A 21,230-nucleotide genomic window follows, 5' to 3' on the forward strand; every position below is an offset into this window, starting at 1 on the left:
AAAAATAATGTCGAGTTAGCGTCCTTTATTTCTCATTTTTAGTTTTTTTAAGTGAGGTTAAGGGAAAAACATATACTAGGATGAGAGGATAAAAAAAACAGAAAGAAATATAGTTAGGTAATCTCTTTATTTTTCAAATTATATGATAGATATTTCAATAATATAGTTTCATAGTTCTTTTTTTAAATTTACTTATGTAAATTTTTATGTACATATAGTGAGATTAAATAGATTATATAGAGTCGTATAATCTTTCCTTGGAATCGATTTATGTAAATATCTAAGCATATCCATTGAGATCTAAAGAATTCTTGAGTTGGGTGAATATTTCAACCCATTATAAAGACGCCTAACTAAATTACACTCAAATTTTATTGGTTTCTTTGGATATCCACCCATTTCAGAGTTAGGATTATTAGAAATCTATGTAAATCTTCTTCTTCCTTTTCTTGTTTTCTACATCTTTATGGATTTTTGAATTAGGGCTTTTTTTTAATCTCCAGTGAGTTTTTTTTCCTCAGCAAAATAAGATATTGGTTTTATTAATCAATAAATCATTTTCTTCGTCTAACCCCGTTGTTCAATTCTATCTTTTCAATCTGCAGATGGCTAAGAAACAATCTTCCATCACCTACAAAATCAGTTTGCCTTTTGCGTTAGCAGGTACAAAGTTATTTGTCTTAAAGATAAAAGAGGACTTAAGAATTGAATAGAGTTTTGAAATATTTATCATTCAATTTTGCATAATAGTGGAATCTAGTGTCTTGGTTACCTCTCGCATGCATTGTTAATAATTCTGTATATAATTTTATTAAACCTTTAATTAATTTAATCTTCACAAGTCTGAGAGTTTGAACCTCATCGATTTTAGTCAATTCTATCCTACGTGACTTGTATTTCTTCAATTTCTTTGGTATTCATCAATATAGCCCAATATCGCTCGATTTTGCTGAATTTCACTCGGATTCTTTTGAATTTTCCCTTAAGTGCATCAAATTTCACCTAATATATCCACCATCTTCATTTATTTTTGAATGTTTGGATATGATACCATAATATATCAAAATTCATCAAGTGATCCAAAATTCGCATTAGAAACCATAATATTTGCAATTATTGAACGAAAAATCTTCATTTTTACCAGACTTTTATTGTAACTCGAAATCTCACCCGTGAATCAAATAGGTATATCCTTAAAGCGTCCGCAGTGGGCGACTAAACCCAAAGTATATTTGGTCTAGGACCAAGACTGAACCCAAATATAGTCGGTATAGTCCACGCTCAACCACCAGGCGAACGTATAGTCCCGACCTATGTAGTCGATTTCGGCCATCTCGGCCGAAATTTCGGCGAAGTTCCGGATTTCGGTCCAAGAAGACAAGATTTTGTTAATTTCGGCCGGACGAAATCTTTGCGAAAATTTCGGCCGGAAACGCGTTTTTCGGTCGGAATTTCGGCCGGAATATATATATATATATATTTTTAAAATTGAGTGGATTAATCTCAAGTACAAAAATTAAACAGATTAATTCACTCACTGGTATTATTGCTTGTTGTTGTGTTTGAATTTCTTGACCTAAAATTATCATTTGGTGTTGATGATGAGGAATAGGGCTGTCAATGGATATTCGATATCCGGTATCCGTTTCCGAACATCCGGATTCCGTTAGGTTAATATCCGATATAACGGCTATCCGATATCCAATAACCTTAACGTAACGGATATCCGTTTATTAACATAACGATACCGGTAAAGGGAGATCCGTTAGGTTAATATCCGATACCGTTAGTGTATAACTATATCATAAAATTTTCGGAAATTTTCGATACCTAATACCCTTTAGGTTTACTCTTTAGCCATTTGATTACGTCTCTCCTAAGTAAATATCGGAAATTATCGAATATTAACGGAAATTATTGAATATTAACTGAAATTAACGGAAATTATTGGAAGTTTTTTGGAACCGAAATTACATCGAAATTTGAAAACGAAATCTCCCCGAGACAACGTTGTACCAGTGTCTCGCTCGGGACCGAGATAAACCGGAATCCGAGATTAACTACCTTGGTCCCGACCCACACCAGGCGGTGGCATAGTCCACGCCCCACACCAGGCGAACGTATAGTGCACGCGCCCATTTTTTGTGTGTGGGGCACGTGGTTTTCACCATAAGATCTCGGGTCTCAAGATTTGGTCATCAGATCTCTTTGATGGTGATAGGTGGCTTCCATCTATGGCAGTGAGGTACTCCTATCTTATAGTCCAGCTACACCAAATAATACGCTGGGCGAAACATAGATTACTCAGTCCCGATCTTTCTTTCTCATCTTCATCATATACCCCAGTCACCTCGTTGATATTTCTCTCAACAACTACTTCCTTCGGTTCACCATCTTCTTTCTTCAATTTCACAGGGATTTCTCTTTTCTTCTTCATTGACTTCGAGATTTCTCTTTTTTTCTTCATTGACTTCGATTGGATGAAGAAGTTGTTGAAACTTGAAAATCAATGGATTCCATCAAAAGTTAGGGCAAAAGGTAACTGTCTTCTGTAATTTTTTCTTATAACTATGATTTCGATTTCGGTAATGGTTTTATTTTTAATCAATTGTTGAATAGAACCCTCTGGTGGTTGATTTCTGGGTGTGGGTTGTGATTTTGGTTCAGATTTATGTTATTGTTGAAGATTTTAAAATCTAACTCCCTCAAGACTCTCTATAACTATAAAATGGATTCAGAGTTTAGAGATAACTCTCATAGTCTCATATCAATCCCCCCCTCTTTTCAATTTAGTTAAAAGAGTCACTTTTCCTTCTTGATTTTACTGATCTGTGCTCTTTTTGTTTGTCTACTACCAGGTTTCCAACGGAGCTGGAAAGGGCTTTGATGTGACGAATTTCTGGTAATTGCGCTCCAATCCTTAACTTATGCCTATTTTTCTCACTAATTTGACTTGCATAGGTTGCTAAAAATTTTAATTTGGATACTATAGATTCATATTATCTGTTTGTTGGTTTGACTTTAATCTAAGATCTCTTCTTGTTTCGCAGAAATTTTGTTTCTCTAATCCATAGTTGTTCTGCACCTCCTTTTACGGACTCTCATAGATTGTCTTCTGTTTACTCTTTATGTTCATATGATGGATTTCCAAGACTTCACAATTATTGACAAGAGCTGGATAGGACTTCCAAGAGACCACGATGCATTCAAAGCAGGAGTTCGAAATTTCATAGACTATGCGAGCTGGGATTTAGAGCCCGACCAGAAAATATTTTGTCCTTGTAAGGATTGCAATAACAATAAGAGAGAGCTTGTGTCTGTAGTGCACGGACATATTCTGTGGAATGGCTTTATGCCGGGATATGTCGATTGGGTATACCATGGAGAAGGGGAAGACCAGGTGAGGGAAACAACCAATACTGGAAATGTGGTGCAGGACGACGATGAAGAAATGTCTGATTTGCTGCAAGAAATGAACTATGACGCCTCCAATTTTTACAAGTTGCTGAACGATGCGCAGGTGTCACTATATCCTGGCTGTGAAAAGTTTTCAAGATTATCCTTCATTGTGCACTTGCTTCATGTCAAGTCCCTCGGTGGATTGAACATCAAGGGGTTTGATGCGTTGTTGAGTCTCTTGACCAAAGCCTTTCCGGATGCCAAACTACCAAAGAATTTTTATGATGCTAGAACAACAATCAAGGGCTTGGGGCTTGGCTACATTTTGATCGATGCTTGCGAGAATGATTGTGTTTTGTTCTGGAAAGAGAATGCAGATAAAACTTCTTGCCCGGTATGTCATGCTTCAAGATGGAAAACTACTGAATTGAATGTGGATAACGAATCAATCAGAAGAACACCAAGAGGTAAAAACATTCCAGTAAAGCAATTGCGGTACTTCCCATTAAAGCCAAGACTTCAGAGGTTATTTATGTCTTCAAAGACCGCTTCTTATATGCGATATCATGCCAAAAGACGTCCCAAAGATGGAGTTTTGAGGCATCCAGTTGATGCAGAGACATGGAAGACCTTTGATAAGAAGCACCCAGAGTTTGCAGCTGATCCTCGCAATGTAAGACTTGCATTAGCAACTGATGGGATGAATCCGTTTGGGAATATGTTGCATCCACATAGTACATGGCCAGTTGTTCTCATCAGTTATAACTTACCACCGTGGTTGTGTATGAAAGAGGAAAATTTTATCTTGTCTATGATAATTCCTGGACCCAAATCCCCAGGAAACGACATCGATGTGTATTTGCAACCACTCATAGAGGAATTGAAGGAATTGTGGGATGAAGGTGTTGAAACTTACGATATTTCAAAGAAAGAGAATTTTAAATGTCGTGCAGCATTACTTGGCACCATCAGTGATTTCCCTGCACTAGCTATGCTTTCCGGGTGGAGCACCAAAGGGGAATTTGCTTGTCCGTGCTGTGGGCCTGACCGATGTTCAGAACGACTGAGCAATGGGGGCAAGTATTGTTACATGCATCATCGTCGATACTTGCCTGCTGGTCATCATTGGCGCCACCAGAAGTCAGCCTTTGATGGAGAGAAAGAACTTCGAGAACCACCACATCTGATGAATGGGGATGAAATTGCTCAACAGCTGGCTCATTTTCGACAAGTTCAGTTTGGTAAGAACGCCAAACAGACTGGTCTGACAGAAATAACACTAGTTACTTTTGAACACAACTGGAAAAAAAAGAGCATATTTCATGAGTTGCCGTACTTAAGCTCAATTATATGTTTTCATAATGTCGATGTGATGCACGTTGAGAAGAATATTTGTGAAACTGTATTGGGCACAGTGATGAATGTAGAAGGGAAAACGAAAGACAATCTTAAGGCCCGGTTGGATCTGATGGACTGGGGATTACGGCCGGAGTTACATTTGAGACAAGAGGGAGATAAAATAGTGGTGCCAACAGCTTCTTTTGTCATGTCGCCCAAAGAGAAGGAATCTTTTTGTAGAACTTTGAAGGATATTAAGGTTCCCGATGGATACTCATCAAATATTTCTCGGTGTGTGAACGTTAAGGATCGAAAGATTATGGGTCTGAAAAGTCATGACTATCATGTATTAATGGAATATTTATTTCCTATTGCCTTACGTGGACACTTGGATGGGGATATATTGGAAGCACTGAGTGAGTTATGTATGTTTTTTAAAGTGTTGTGTACACGGGTTCTCAAGATAGAGGATCTGGATAAACTACAAGATAGTATCGCAATTACTTTGTGCAAGTTGGAAAGAATATTCCCCCCATCTTTTTTTGTTGTGATGATGCATTTGCCCATTCATCTAACACAACAAGCAAAGGATGCAGGTCCAGTTCAGTATCGGTGGATGTATCCGATCGAGAGGTAAGGGTATTCATTTATTTTATGTGCAACATTTGTCTAATTACATTGACGACTTGGGTGAATATTTCTTTTTGTAATTTTTTTTATACAATCACTATTTTTGCATCCTTTGAAGTCTTACTGTAATTACTTTAGGTATCTGCGTAAGTTGAAGTCTTATGTGCGGAATAAAGCTTGCCCCGAAGGATCGATGGCTGAAGCATACCTTATAGATGAATGTATCACTTTTTGTACGCGTTACTTGAATAGTGTTGTACAAAATTTAATAAACTTGAAAGGAATGAGGATGATGAGGCGCCACAACCTGATGATCGATTAATAGTTTTCAAACAATCCGGTAGGCCCGTTGGAGCTGAAACTTGGGGACAGCTTACGGAGTCAGAGATGAAACAAATCCAACTTTATGCTTTGCTGAATACCAAAGAAGTGCAGCCATATGAGGAGTGCGCGTGCTATTTATTTGTGTTTTTATAGCCATTAACTTGTTCAAGATCTAGTAATATTTTAGCAGTGTTGTGGTTAACTATGTTAAGCGCTGCACCTGCAGGGAACACAAAAGTGAGCTGCAAAGCCGTGGCTTAAGAGACGCCGACGTTAATAGAAGACACATCAAAGAGTTTCCTGATTGGTTTGCAACTAAAGTAAGTACCGATATATCATTGTAACACAATTTCTTTTGCGATTTTAATGACTTTCACTTCGTTTTTTTCGTCATTGATAAACATCTCTATGCATGTATGAATAGATATACCAATTGCATAAAAAAGGTCAGGTGAGTGATGAACTATATTCGTTGAGTCAAGGTCCTGCTAAAGAATGTTTGAGTTACAATGGCTACATTATCAATGGGTTTAGATTTCATACAAGAGAGTGGGAGAGTCGACGAAAGTCACAGAATAGTGGACTGTGTGTCCCTCGGGAAGACGAAGGTGTAGCTGAAGATGAAAATGATTTTTATGGAGTTGTGAATAATATTATCGAGGCACGGTATGTGGGTCAACTCCGAGTTCTTCTTTTCAAATGCGATTGGAGACCGATTGCAGGAACAGATGAGTTTGGATTTACTAGTGTCCATATGAATAGAAGATATTATGTGAATGAACCGTTTATTTTAGCATCTCAAGCACAACAGGTTTTCTATATCAATGATGTATATAATAAACAAAATGAAGTGGTTATAAAAACGCAACCTCGTCGGTCTTTCAATATTCCAGAAATAGATTCGGATGGGGAGACTGAAACAGAAAGCTCGACTTCTAGTGAGGCATATCAAGAATGGCATTCAAGCTATTCGATAAAAGATCTTAGAGGAGAGCCACATCAGGATCGCAGTGACAGTTTTGTTTGGGATAGGAACGACGTTCCCCCAGAAACTATCAGTCGTGCTGCAGCAGCAGTAGCTTGTCGAAGCCAAGAAGATGAAGAGGAAAATGACACGGATGCCGTTTACACCTCTGATGATGAGGATGAGTATGAATTTGATGATAATAACAACCGCGATGATATGGAATTTTAATAGTGGTGAGTATCATTTCATCTTATTGATCTAATAAAAGTTTTCCCCTTTGTGATGCTTGGATTATTTTGAATTTAAGTTTAATCTATGATGAGTTAGTTACTGAGTTATCTATATGTTGTAGGACTTGTCCAGTTATCGACTGCAAATGCCTTGCAAAATGGACGGGTTTCTATGTTTCTCTTATTGGGGTGGGGTGTTGCGAGGCTATCACCTGTTAGAAGTAGAATTTTTTTCCCTGCGAAAGTTGAGTTATGAAACTACTTTGACATAGGGTACTTGGCAATTTGGGAAGACATGACAGTTCATATTTTTAATCTTGTAAACTTCTCTTTCACGATTCCCACTTTTAATCTTTTGTAAACTTTAAGAGTGTTTCAAGACATTCATTTTCTTGAACCATTTCCATGAATGATAATCTAACCGGAGTCTTGTAAGGATCTAATTAAGTTACACATTTCACTGTGAGAACTTTTTTCATGCCTAACAGTGACTGCCATCTTAACAGTTAAGGAAGATTAGTTGTTCAAATTCCTTGACTTAAAATCACAATTTAATGTTTTCAAAAAGACTGATTAAGAATGAGTGAGATAGTAAATCAAGAACAAGTATTTATAATTTATCAAATTCTTATTTAATTAATGAAGACTCAATGAAATTTCAGAGGATACTCTTACCCTTACCCTTCCCCTTGTATTTTATTTAATCTAACTTTGGTTCCAACAAGTAATACTGTAGGTGATTTCTTGTCATCCGAATTAAAATATTCAAAACAAGAGCAGAAAACATCCAGCTATTTTTTTTTTTAAAGCAAGCTATTTACAAAAGAATGAGAAACATAACTGCAAAGAGCCTCAAACTTTTAATTTAAATGTTAACAGGTGTTTTAACATTAACAATTAACATAATCTAGTTGGTGTATTTGGGTGCTCAAACCTTTGGCAATCACAGTTGCTGGTTTAGTTTCCGAAGTCTTAAGCAACTATGCAATAGGTTAATTGTGCAAGCTTAGTTTCCGAAGAGTTTGGAAACTAGTGCATTATATGTAGTTGGCATATCTTTGTTACTGAAGAGTTTGGAAACTAATGAAACCTATAGTTGCGATTGACGTGTTGTCAAACTATATAGGAACTAAGAGTTGCCTTAGCCTAGTTCCCAAAGCATCAGGCTACTAGTATATTTCATGTAGTTGGCATATAATTGTTGCTAAAGAATTCAGATTCTAATAAAAACGGTAGTTGTGTGCAGATTGTTGCGGAAGTATATAGGAACTACTAGTTTCCTTTGACTTTTTTCGATATCATTTGGCAACTAATAGTTGCGAGATTTTAGTGGCATTTGCTAGGATTTTTTGTAGTGATTCTTCTTCAGCATATGCCTACATATATTGTGTTCTGTGTTGTAGATGTCGAATCGCCCTATAATGCTCTAATTGGAAGACCATGGATGCATAGTATCTTGGGTGTGGCCTCAACATTTCATCAGTGCATAAAATTTCCTTTACCTCAGGGTGTTGGTATTATAAGAGGAGACACAATTGAAAGTAGAAATTGTCAAGAAATTGACATTGACAAGTGCGAAGAAAGAGAGAGTAAGCGAAGAAAGTGGAAAAAACATGATGCAGATAGTCAAAGAGCTGAGAGGTTAATGGTGGATACAGTATAGTTGAGAGTTGGACAAACAGAAAAACAGAGTACTGAAACAGGGTTTTCTGCGGATAATGATATTAAACGAACCAGAAATATTACTTCTACTGAAGGAGGAAAAATGCAGAGGCAGAAGTTGTGTTCTCAAGACAAAAATAAAGGGTGCAATAGTTACCGCACAGAGAAGATTGAAAGGGGTATGGGAAATAGTATTCTGAACAGTATCTGCGAGCTTAAAAGATACAAAAAATGAAGGGGATAAATGAGTAATAAGGAGAATGCATATGTCTTTCTTTATGAGAAACAAGTTCATAAGAAATCTATGTACTAGAGTTATATAAACTCAAAATTTGGAAATGGAATGACAAATTCTAGTTTCATGAAGTGATACCATGTAGAGAAAAGAAAAATTAAAATCTTTATAATAAGACCTTAATAAAAGGCACCAGAAGTGATTTTAATCAGATTGGCTAGGAATTCGAATGTGGCGTGCAACCTAGTTCGCATACATGCATGAGGCAAAAAAGTAAGACCTATCGCACGTCATAGTCGGAGAACCTAGAAAGCATGACTCAAGGGAAAGCTATACCGACCCTGGAACTTGAGTCATGGAGATTTTGGGTGAGAACAAACGAAAATTCCCATCTGGGAGAGGTACCTTAAATTTTCAGTCTAAGATAATAATCTTAGATTGAGAGACTAAGGTGAGAAAGTATCTCCTAAGGAGTGCAGAAACTCGATCAGGGCGCCGAGGTACATGGTTGAGTCAAGAGTGCCCGGGACGTCTGGAGCGTACCTTGCCACTCTTGACAAGTCCTGACTATGATGCACTCGGTCCGAAGATACCCCACTTAGGGTGTGGTCTCGCAACCATAAACCTAATCGGTGTTGGAATGTGATACTACGAAATCAACTGGTTGCTGAATTAACCAGATGGGAAGAGCCATAACCTTAACATGGTAGAGGTAAGCTTCCTTGAAGGGGAAATCAGGGGGAAGATAAGGACGGCACCCTCCATTAGGGAGTTGAATTGTGTCAAAAGACGTAAATGTCATAAGACTTTTTAATCAATGGAGTATTAAGACTTATCATATTTATGCGATAAAACCTGAAGAGGAAATAATACGAGAAAAAGATAAGATGGGGTCAATGGGTCGATACATTACAGTGTAAAGACCTCCTGCGATCTCATCGCACAGAATTGAGGCAAGATAAGACCTTTACATAGGAAGGCAAAATAAGACCTCGCGAGAAATATAAAATTTTAAAACTAATTTTGTTTTGCAGGAATTCACAGGGAAAAACAAACACTGCGAACGCATTCGCACCAAATGCATGAAGAACTATAAAATAGAATTAATAATACTAAGTCTATCAAGATGTATCAATTAAGAGAGGCAAGAATGGGAATGCAAAGGGAATGTTATTTTCCCCATTTGATAGACTCATATTCATGCGAGAGAATGATATTTTGGGTGTGGATGTGAACAAAAGGAATTTATATTAAAGGAGTGAAAATTAATGCTCAAAAAGTGCATGTTTTTAAGGATACATGAAAATATTCAGAAGGCAAAGAATTTACAACAAGTAAAAATGATTAATCTTCATTTTCTTCATCTTGCTCAGCCTCAGAACCATTTAGTTCTTCTTCAGATTCTTCATCTTCTCCTTCACTATCTGAAATATCAGAAATATGTTCATTATTAGGGATTTGTGGAAATTTATACTTTGTAAGAGGGATGTTATTCTCAACTCAGACTTTCTTAACAGCAGCTTCGCGAGCACGATTAGCATCATTACTATTTTTTGAAACCATGATGATGAAGTTCTTCTTCAATTGCTGATACTTAGAGTTGCGAGCAGATAAATCTTTTTCTAATTCTTCAATCTTCTGAAGATGATCCTTCTCTTTGTCTGCGGAATATGAATAAGCAAGTTAGAATACATAAAAAAAATGTGTTATTCTTAGCGAAAAGATAAGTATTAAAAGAGCAATATTTTTCCTTCATAATTGAAAACAATGTCTTTAACCAATGCGGAATGTTCAACTTGAAGACTCACGTTTATGGCTAAGTCCTTTCTAGCATCATTCAGAACCCTAGCAGCCCAACTAAATTCAGCTTCGCTTTCTATGAGAAGGCGAGAGCGAATTAAATTTCTTTCTTCGACAAGTATGTTCTTTTCGCTCAAAGCTAAATCACGTTCTTTTTGAACCTCAACAACATATTCTTGGAATTTTTATAGTGCTTTCACACCCTTAAGAGTGATCTCATCTTTCTCACAATAATTTTATTCTTCTTTGTTTCCAAGACTTGAATTTGTTCTTGGCTCTCATGAAGGCGATGTTTAAAGTTATTAAAAGTGGTCAATAAAGATCTATGGCTTTTTCTAAGAGAATCATATTTCAATCTTAATTATTCCAAACTCATATTTTCAGATCCTTGGTTGGGATAATTATTTAAAGAAGAATTAAGGTGTTCTAAAAGGGTTTCATCATCAGGGAGATTGGCAGCCTCATCCGAAAGGTTATACAGGTCTGCGAATATAGCAAAATAAGAAATGTGAATTATCGGATAAAATTAGAAGAACAAGTAAAATAAAGGCTACATACCAATGAGTTCATCATTTCTTTCTCGGGCTCTGCGAATCAAATCAGAATTGGTCGAATTTTCAGCTTTAAGCTTAGCATTTTCTTTCTCAAGCTTAATAAGTTTCCTGTGGTAGTCCGAGGAGATTACATAAGATAAACGGGCTCCCTGCGAAAACGAAAGAAAGTATTACGGTTATGAATAAAGCAAGATTAAAGATAAAACAAATGGTAAAGTTGAAAATATTACCAAAGAGCCGATTGTGAATTGGAGGTTTGGATTCATCGCAGAGGCAGCTCCACGAAGAGATGGATCATCTAAAGTAGGAGCATCGCATATTTTAGAGACCATTCTAAAGGAAATATTTAATTCTTCATTATCAACAGCAGTCAAAAGATCTCCAGCAAAAAGATTAGACAATTCTCTCAAAGAAGAAGGAACTGAATCATCAGAAGAAAGGATATCATCCTCACTAGACTCCAAACTTGAAGAAGAATCATATCTTTTACGCTTCCTAGAGAGTTCATCTATTGTAGATGTGGTTTTTGATGAAGATTTCACCTAGCGAATAATCAAGATAAGAAACAGAGGGAACAACATTGTTAAAATCAAAAAGAATGTTTCTTACTTTATTATTCTGCGAAGCTGATGCATTGTGTGAAGTATTGGCCCTCTTAGCATCCTGCAAAAAGTGGGATTATTATGCGAAATTGAGAACATTTATACGACTATAAGAAATTGGAAGAAATTATGCGAGATTGAGAACATTTATGCGAAGCCCCCATACCATTTTCTTTGTCTCGGCTTCGGAAAGTACAAACTTCCAAGGTTGGTAAGAAGAAAACTTTTCAGGAAGAGGAATATCAGAACCATCCTCATCTTTACCAGAAATATAAGGACCTTCTAGAATGACAGGGCAATTAAGCCAGCTTGAGTCATTAGATCTGCGAGCAGAACTGTTAGATTTGTCATTCCAATCAACATCTCGCATAATCTTATCATCTTCAGCAATACCATCTTTTCTTCTTAAGCGAACGACCCATTTAGTTAAATTAATCTTCATAATTGCAACATAGTAGTTGTTGAAGAAATTATCAAGAGTGTATTTGGAAGAATCGATAACTTTAGCACGATGCGATTCTTTTCGCACCTCATAAGTGTAAGAAGTCCCTAAACCATCTGCGCGACGAGAATATTCAATGCTATTCTGATCGCATCACTACTTAGTTGGAATATTCCCCGTGCGAATCGATCAACAGCAAGAATTTCATAAAATAAGGGTATTTCGGGGTTGAACAAGGGAATTGGAAGAATAGAAAGTTGTCCCAATGAAACAATAATTTTTTTATTGTTCCATTGATCGGAATTGATCAAATCAAGACTGAGTTTGGATCAATAGTCAGATGATGGGGGAAGAAAAAGTGAGTAACCTCTCGAATGGAATTCATTCTTCAACCTGTTGAATCATGTCTCCATCTTCTTGCCAGCAGGAGCCATTTTTAGAATGGGAATGGAGATGGATATATAAAAAAAAAAAAAAAGTAAGTTGTTTGATGAAATGAATTTAGCTTTGATCAGAGAAAGCAGTAGCAGAGAAGATGAAACAAGAAAGTAGAAAGAAGAAAGAAGAAGACCAAAGAAGATATATAAGGAAAAATTAGTCCCATTTTTCAAGATTTCATTAATGCGAGGAATGAATGGATAAAAACAGGTGGTTAAAAGGACGTGTCAAATAATAAGTGGTTAAAAATACACGCGTAATTAAGGAAAACTGGAATTCCGGAGGAATGTCGGCAAGATAGAATACGAAAAGATATACACATGCGATATTATAGGATGGAAATTTCTCATATCGCTCATTTCACAATGTAAGCGAAATGAGAAGAGGCAAAATGTAGGAGTGGAATATCGCACATATCAATAAGTATGCGAAGTAAGGATTATCTGATGTAAGCGAGGACTATCGCACATGTCAAAATTGAAGTGACGTATTGGATGATGTCAGCGTAATCACGAGTAAAGTGTGATGTTCTATGCGAGGTATATTCTGTGCGATAGTGAGTGATTGTAAATGAGCGAATGTATCGCACAATGATTTCGAAAATAGTGGATCTCTTAGATGTCATCCATTATGAGGAATCACTATATAAAGGAAGGAAGTCATCACGAATGGAGAGATTTTTTAGTGAGTATTAGACAAAAAACTAGAAGAGAGAAAATTTATTTGGAGAACAAGTAAGGTCATTGTAAAATCATTGTAAGGTCAATATATCCAATTATAATCTTTGAAAGTTAATAAAGAATTCATTATGATTACTTGAGTGATAGTCTAGAAATATGGGTGTGTGGTTGTAGGTTTTCCTGCAACTACAAAATGCGTCAACTTTTTGTTAGTGTAGGACACAATGAGAATCTTGTTTAACGGAAAAAAAAATTAACTCTTAAATACTTTTCACAGCTTAAGAATCCAATGCCTATGATCCTCCCTTTTTCATTTTTGAGTTTTGAGTTACATATATTTTCTTCTGATGGCTCATTTGGTATGTTCTTCGCAGTTGTCTAATCCTCACTCAGAGGCTAGGATGTTTGGCCAATCTCTAGTGCACAGGCCCTTCACCGTGTTCAACGTTGCAAGATAATAATAAAACTACGTCAAAGATCACAAGATTCAGAACTATGGCCGATATACTTGATTTCTCTCAACGTATTTAATTAAAATCATTTTCTATTATCATTTTGAAAAATTGCCAATAATATGCATTGTTAATCGTTCTTTGTGGAAGTTAGAGTACTTATGCAACTCAAGCACGTCTTTCTGACTAATTTTTATCTTCTGTGATTAGTTAATGCAACCAATAGTACTTATGATATCACTTGATGTGCATACACGATACAGGTAATCTACCTGGTAGAGTGGTAGTGATTAGAGTACTGTTGATTTGCACGGAATACTGACGTGGATAGTGGTGTCATGAATATTCTGATTACCTGTGCTCACAGTCGCATCTATTTGAGAAATATCCTGAAGGAATATTCTCACTGCTTCTGACTAATTTCATGAGTTTTATAACAGTTGGGTACGTGCACTTGATGATGTTACACCTTCTGCGTTGATCTGTTTTAGTTTTTTAGTTAAGGATACTTTATCGGTCTAGCCAATTATACCATTGTGCCTATCCACATTTTTGTTTTCATAATATTTTGTGCTGCCGAGCGGTGGTAAATTATATTTAAAACAACTGCAAGTTTCTTTAGTTCATCTCCGGTACGTTAACTCTCACTTCTCCGCAGTCCATAGCTGGTGTACAAGATTCCTTGTCCTTCTCCTTTTATAACTGTTGACACTTTGAGCATTTTGCTCTTCTTTAGTTGGCACATGGCTTGTGTGTTCTTCAATATTATAATCTTTGCCGAGGAAAAAAAGAAAAAAAAAAGTTGTAGGCATCTCTTTCAATTGCTAAATGTGAAAGCGGGAAATTTTGGGTCTGTACGCAAGTTGCTTCCATTATTGACTTTGCTTTCAGTTCCTCATTCTAATTTCCATTACAATAGCATTTTTGGCTCAAAGCGACGGCCCTATGACGATTACAGAACGACCCGAATAATTGAGACGTTAAATTATGGAGCAAAGTCTTCAGCTATGGTTTCGTACCTAGGTTTGTTCTCAGCCGATATAAGGATCTTAAGCCCTTGTTATCTCAAGGAATCATCTTGTAGCCAAGGAGAAAAGCTATTAGAATCCCTACACGGTGAGTTTCAAGATAAATTTTTAAAATTTATATATATATATATGTTTGTGGGTGCAAAATACCGCACCCTCGTTAGATATGCGAAATAATCTCTTTACTGTTAAGAGAAAATGAACGCGTATAACATATCCTGGACGACGAGCTAGATGACATCACCAAATCACTGCTGGAGTCTGAAGATCAACGCAAGTAAAGAATCCGTGCGGCAATATTAAAGTTAAAGCGAAGTTGATGCGTTCCAGATCCGAAAATAGGGGCTTTATTAGCTGTCCTCCACTATGTAAACTCCTATAAAAGGAGTCAAAGGTCTTTGTAGAGAAGAAAGATTTTTTGGGTGAGCTGAGATAATATATTTAGGAGAGAGAAAGTTATTTGCTTCCCAAATTAGGGTTTTCTCATAGCTTCTTTGTATTTGATCCAAGTTTTAATAAAAGATTTTGAATATTTCATCATGGTTTCTTAGAATAATTCATAGATTATCATTAGGGTGTAGTTGTGGGATTTCCTGCAACTACATTTTGGCGCTAGAAAACAGCTTGGATGATATACCATGTTGGTAAAATTCTTTCAAAAATACGCTTCAAAATATTCATCGTTTTTAATCGTCTTATCATTCATCTTTGAGAGTTTTAGAAATTTAGGTCTGTAAAACGTAACCACAAGTTTTCATCTCAGAAAAATAATTTTCATTAATAACATTTTCGGTTCCTAGAAGAGTATTTTTTCCTTTGTCAAGAGAAGATATTGTTTCAGGAACAACATATGGTGAGGCAAGCATCTGCAGCAGAACAAGTGATAACAAATAGGAGGAGTAGAAGAATCGCAGGAAGAAGAAGAGGTGAAGTTGCTTAATCATCAAGGATGGGAGAAAGGAACAATCGAGGAAAACAAGTCCAATCTCAGATCCAACGCGAACAGGAGGAGAATAACATCCGCAACTATGACGAGGTAAGTGTTCATACTACAGATACAAATACGGTGGAGGAAAATGAACAAAGAACTGGAGAAGAAGGACTAGTAGGAGAAAACGAAGAGAACATGACAATAGAGGAGCTCCGACAAAGATTAGTCGCAGAAAGGAGGAGACAAGAAGAAGCACGCGCGAACTTAACGCGTTATAACGATGAGCTAGCTAAGAGAAGAGAATATCAGGTTGCAAGAGCAAAGATCACGAACAACTTCAAGGACAACAAGTGAAAGCTCAAGGTCAAGGACAAGCATGAGCACGTCACGGCGTAGCCGATCTAGCCGCAGAGGTATTAGACAAGAGCAGCCTTTAAATAATAACATTGTTGAGAATTTTCATGTAGGCGATAATATACAGGAGGAGCGCGGTCATAATCGCATAGAACAACCACCAATCGATGATCGATACGCACAACAAGGCGAAAATTATCGCCTACAAGGAAATCACAGGGGCAGTCGACATGAGCAACAAGATGAACATAACCATATGCATTATGATCAGGGAGATAAAACTGATGAAGAGCGGGGGAGAATAATATTACAAGGTAGATAAATGTTGCGAAATCAATACAACCGCCCAGAAGAAGATGAAAGACATAATGACGCACAGATCAATGCAAGAAATGAAAGGAATGAAAGGGACAGACGAAGGAGGAGAAGAGAAAAAGCGGAAGAACGATAACTACAAGAGGCGATGCGTCAAAATAGGCATGACAACAGAGTAAGGCAAGCAAGGTTGAAAAAACCTATGCAACAAGATGCAAATCAAACCATGAATGAAACAATCTTAAGAGAATTGGTAGAAGTAAGAGCGATGATGACAACACAGAGAGATGGAGGAAGGCGATAATTAGATGAAGCAATAGAAGAAGCAGTAAAAACACCGTTCGCAAGGCAGATACAAATGGCAGGAGTACCAACTAAATGCACTTTACCTGTACTTACTAATATTTTTGATGGAACTACATGTGCAGTGCAGCATATAAAGGCGTACATCATATCTCTGTTGCAATGGGAGGATAATGATGCAGTCTTATGCAAGTATTTTCCTACGAGTTTAACAGGGGAAGCTTTACAATGGTTCGAGGGATTTCCAATGGGAACAATCAGATCATTCAATCATCTACAAAGCATATTTTTAGGAGCATACATCAGTAACAACATGTTACGACCAGGAATAGAGAAGGTATTCAGCCTACGGAGAAGAATCAATGAGGGCTTGCGCAACTTAACCACACGTTGGAGGACCATGTGTAGTGAAATGCCTGGAAGAGTAGATGAAAGGAATCTCATACTAGCTTTCATTAACGCACTTTTTACAATAGCTTTGTTGTATACACAAATATTCAGGATAAAAGATACCATAACAATGACAGAGCTGCGCGAGTACCAAGAAGAGTACATCGCTCTTGAATAAAAGCAAAGAGAAATGGAATCTTACCCAGTTGCGGTTACAAATGCAAAAGAAGCAAATGCAAGCCTACTTACAAAGACAACAAATGCAGTTGTAAGCACATCCCAAGGGAGTCAAGAAAAGATGGTAATGGAAGATAAGCAAAATCAAGTAGCCATGAGCAGTAGAGATCAGGAAATATATGAAAGAGAATATAGAGAAAGACAATACAATAACCATGCAGGTAATAACAAGATTCAAAGGCTTGATAACCAAGGAGATGGTTATGGAGGGCAAAAGCGATACTATAATCAAGGCCCAGGAGGAAGTAGAACAGTTTGCGAAGAAATAAAAATGCTGCATCTAAATACCGCAATAGACAAAATTTGGGAGGCGGTAATCTTAATGGAAGACATTCCGACGCCACCAAACATGGGTCATGAACCACCACCAGGAAAAAGAAGCCGAGAGTTCTATGCTTATCACCACTTTCATGGTCATAGCACCAATAACTATCGAATGTGCAGAAAATTATACTAAGAATGATCGCTCAAGGAAAATTAAACCACTTTCTAGTCGCACAACAACATAATCTACCACCACCACCAGAAGGGCAGGCACCAGGAATGGAAACAGCAAAGAAAACATATTTGATTGAAGTAGGAGCGAACACAAAGAACTTATACTTCAACTCAATCATACACTCATTCAAAAGCGTAGAAGACTTCCACGACAATGTTCTAAGTCGAGTTTATGCAACAGAAGATTATGGAAAAGAGATACTCAACTTGGAAAAGATATCACCACTGAAATATTGGCTGAAGCAACCTATCTCCTTTAATGCGGAAGAAGTACCAGGAGGCGGAGAATTGCATGAAAGTCCGTTAGTTGTTAAACTGGAGATTATCCCAAAAATAAGGACTGAAGAAGAGGAAGATAATGACGCACACGCATGGGTAATAAACAGGATATTGATAGACCCCGGCAGCTTAGTCGACATATTGTTTTACCATACTTACAAGACTATGGGCGGCAGAGATGACGACCTCATCCCTTCGACTTACAATATTTATGGTTTCAATGGATCGGCCAATAAGCTGAAAGGAGAAATAACAATGCGGATTCCTCTCAAGAACATAACCACAGAAGTAGTATTCTGCGTGGTTGATATAGAATCTCCATACAATACCTTGATAGGCAGGCCATGGTTACACAGCATTCTGGGAGTGGCTTTAACCTTTCATCAATGTATCAAATTTCTCTTACCTCAAGGCGTTTGAGTAATAATAGGATACACCAATGAGGCAAAAACCTGTAATGAAATTGATGTCGACAGAAGTGAAGAACGTGCAAATAAGATAGGAAATTGGAAAAGGGAGATACAAGAAGGCAAGAGAGGTGAAAGATTAATGGTTGATGTTGTAAACAAGGCTGAAAATGGGAAAGGTTCCATGTGCAGGGATGAAGAAATGAACGAGATTTCTACTAAGGCGATAACCTCAGCACCAGAAGATGACCATTACAAGTGCGTCAAAAAGGACGAATTCCAAATAGGACAGCTAGTATTGAGACAAACACTTCCCTAAAAGAAGAATGGGAGTGGAAAATTAAAGAATGCATGGGATGGACCGTACGTCGTTAAGAAAGTTATTGGAAATGGAATGTACGCGAACCAAGTATATTTGAATAAGTACAGTTCATGTGGCAATCTTAACACAACAGAAGAAATAGTCTGTATGTGAACCTAATGAAGCGCAAAGATTGAAGGAAGCGAATAATTCATCTCAGATATAAGGTTTTTACAACAAGTAGTTATTATGTAGGCGAATGAACGAAGAAAGAAGACACCAGAATTGTACTAATCAAGTGTATGAATGAAAATGGAAAATCCTTCTTCTTTATATATATTAGACATTCATAGAAGATAAAAGTAGAAGAAAAATGTAAAAATAAGACCTTATAATAAGACCTCAATAAAAGGCAATAGAAGTTAAAACCTCTAACTAGGGAGGCTATGCCTCCAATTTTGGCGTGCACCCTAGTTCGCATAACAGAAAGAGGCAATAATAAGACCTAACGCGCGTGATAATTGGGGAAAACCTAGTTAGCATGGATCAGGTGAAAGCTACACCGACACTGGAACCTGAGTCATCGAGATTTGGGGTGAAACGAAAGCCTATCCAGCAGAGACGCCTTAGTCGAAAAGCTAATGTACGAAGCTCTCTCCTAAGGAGTGTAGAAACTCGATCAGGACGTCGAGGTACACGGTTGAGTCAAGAGTGCCTGGGGTGTCTGGAGCGTACCTGGCCATTCTTGGCAAGTCCTGACTATGATACACTCGATCCTCAAGAAACCCCACTTAGGGTGTGGTCTCGTAACCGTAAGCCATATCAGCGGAGGGATAAGAGAATACGAATACAACTGATTGTTGGCATCACTGGATGGCAAGAGCCCACCCTAACCCGGTAGGGGTAAGCTTCCTTGAAAGGGAAGTCAGGGGGAATATAGGGATGGTACCCTCCATTAGGGAGCTGAATTGTGTCAAAGACGTCAATATCACGAGACTTTTACTCACGGGAGGAATAAGACTTGTCATATTGATGCATCAATGCATCCTGCAGAGGTAAAAATTCGAAAGATGATAAGGCAAAATAAATGGGTTACTACTTGAAAGGGTAGTGACCGCCTGCGATTTTTCCGCAAAACCAAAAAGAATACCCTAGGGCGAAGATAAGAAGGAGTCACAATAAGACCTCTAGTTAGGGAGGCTCAATAAAACCTCATGAGAAACAGAAACAAACTTATAAAAATGTAACTAACATTATTTTGCAGGAAAGAAGTTCAAAGAATAGGTTGTGCAACATCAAAGAAAATAGTATGGAACAAAAAAGTAAAGTTAACGCACATATATAAAATGAAGTAAAGGAATAGAAAAATGAATAGACGCGAAAATAACAGTGCAAGAGATAGATGAGGCATAAAAATAAGACAAATCAAGAGGTAAAGTAAAAAGAGAAGATATTCAGGTATGACACTAAATTAATAATATCGTTGACATGAAGATACCTGCGAACATTAACTCACAAATGCATAGCCCAATCATCTTGTGACGGCTAACAGAGGTAAGAATGGGAATACAAACAAATAAAGGAATGTTACCCGCCCATATATGATGGACTCATGCATATGTTATACATTATTACCAACACATATGTTATACGTTATTACACAAATGCATATGTTATACGTTATTACTATTGGAGAAATGCTTTGCTTTCGACTAATGACAAACTGCAGGATTAAAATACGCAAGATTAAAGGCAGAAAAGGAATATACATTGAAGAAAAAGAATATACATTCAAGTATCAAAAGCTTGGGAACAACCAGCGTACAAAGGGCGAAGAAGGAGAACACAATACAAAGAGAAGATGAGGACTTTACAAGCAGGGAAAAAGAAAGAAAAGCGAAAAGAGTCTTCGAAAAATGCGACTATCTCCCACCTAAATCACATTCAACATCTTCAGAAGAGTGTTTCCCTGATTTTTCCTCGGTCTCCGAATCATTGTCCTCTTTATCGGTGACTTCATATTCCTCGTATTCAGCTTCGCTATCAGATATCTCTATGTCCTCCTCATTCGGAGAAACTTCAGAAGGCGTGAAATATGGTAAGGGAATGTTATACGCAGTACAAATCTCCTCTGCATTCTTCTTAACGCATGAGTCGCGAAGAATAAGAGCATCTTTATTAAGATTGGAGACAGAGACTATCAATTTCTTCTTCAGTCTGCGGTACTTAAAATCCCTAGCAGAAAGCCTCGACTTCAAATCCTCAATTTTCTTGAGCTGACTCTTCTCGGATTATATAAAGAAGGACAGGAGTATTAATGACGCGCAAGGGAAAAACTAAAAGTATAGCATAAAGAAGAAATAATTAAAGAAGAATCATAAGCAACCTTCTTTTTCAGAAATAATAGATTTAACCAATTCAGCATGATCATAAT

The 21,230-nt window shown here is 37.2% G+C and overlaps 3 protein-coding genes across 3 annotated transcripts; 2 read left to right on the forward strand and 1 right to left on the reverse strand.

Annotated features, from left to right (window-relative positions):
- The first annotated feature begins 3,139 nt into the window (after positions 1 to 3,139).
- Positions 3,140 to 6,886, forward strand: LOC113351963. Its single transcript, XM_026595856.1, has 5 exons — positions 3,140 to 5,370; positions 5,486 to 5,513; positions 5,620 to 5,813; positions 5,918 to 6,011; positions 6,116 to 6,886. Exons 1-5 carry the CDS (start codon positions 3,140 to 3,142, stop codon positions 6,884 to 6,886), a joined length of 3,318 nt encoding a protein of 1,105 aa, XP_026451641.1.
- Positions 6,887 to 10,157: 3,271 nt separating this feature from the next.
- LOC113351964 lies at positions 10,158 to 12,183 on the reverse strand. The gene is made up of 5 exons (XM_026595857.1): positions 11,908 to 12,183; positions 11,749 to 11,802; positions 11,370 to 11,681; positions 11,144 to 11,288; positions 10,158 to 10,446 (listed from the first exon to the last, which is right to left on the reverse strand). Exons 1-5 carry the CDS (start codon positions 12,181 to 12,183, stop codon positions 10,286 to 10,288), a joined length of 948 nt encoding a protein of 315 aa, XP_026451642.1. The 3' UTR covers positions 10,158 to 10,285.
- A 4,556-nt stretch (positions 12,184 to 16,739) lies between these two features.
- Positions 16,740 to 17,252, forward strand: LOC113351965. The gene has a single exon (XM_026595858.1). It carries the CDS (start codon positions 16,740 to 16,742, stop codon positions 17,250 to 17,252), a length of 513 nt encoding a protein of 170 aa, XP_026451643.1.
- The last annotated feature ends 3,978 nt before the right edge of the window (positions 17,253 to 21,230 follow it).

Source organism: Papaver somniferum, chromosome 2 (assembly GCF_003573695.1).
Source record: "Papaver somniferum cultivar HN1 chromosome 2, ASM357369v1, whole genome shotgun sequence".
Lineage (NCBI taxonomy): Eukaryota > Viridiplantae > Streptophyta > Magnoliopsida > Ranunculales > Papaveraceae > Papaver > Papaver somniferum.

Bases quoted from the DNA above. Each gene is read 5' to 3' on its own strand.
- LOC113351965 (XM_026595858.1), top strand. From the start codon at position 16,740: ATGGCAGGAGTACCAACTAAATGCACTTTACCTGTACTTACTAATATT.
- LOC113351963 (XM_026595856.1), top strand. From the start codon at position 3,140: ATGGATTTCCAAGACTTCACAATTATTGACAAGAGCTGGATAGGACTT. The intron at 5,514-5,619 runs GTAAGTTGAAGT...TTACTTGAATAG, and splicing joins TAATTACTTTAGGTATCTGC to TGTTGTACAAAATTTAATAA. The intron at 5,814-5,917 runs GTGCGCGTGCTA...CTGCACCTGCAG, and splicing joins GAAGTGCAGCCATATGAGGA to GGAACACAAAAGTGAGCTGC.
- LOC113351964 (XM_026595857.1), bottom strand. From the start codon at position 12,183: ATGAAGATTAATTTAACTAAATGGGTCGTTCGCTTAAGAAGAAAAGAT. The intron at 11,803-11,907 runs GTATGGGGGCTT...CACTTTTTGCAG, and splicing joins AAGCCGAGACAAAGAAAATG to GATGCTAAGAGGGCCAATAC. The intron at 11,682-11,748 runs GTAAGAAACATT...ATTATTCGCTAG, and splicing joins CAGCTTCGCAGAATAATAAA to GTGAAATCTTCATCAAAAAC.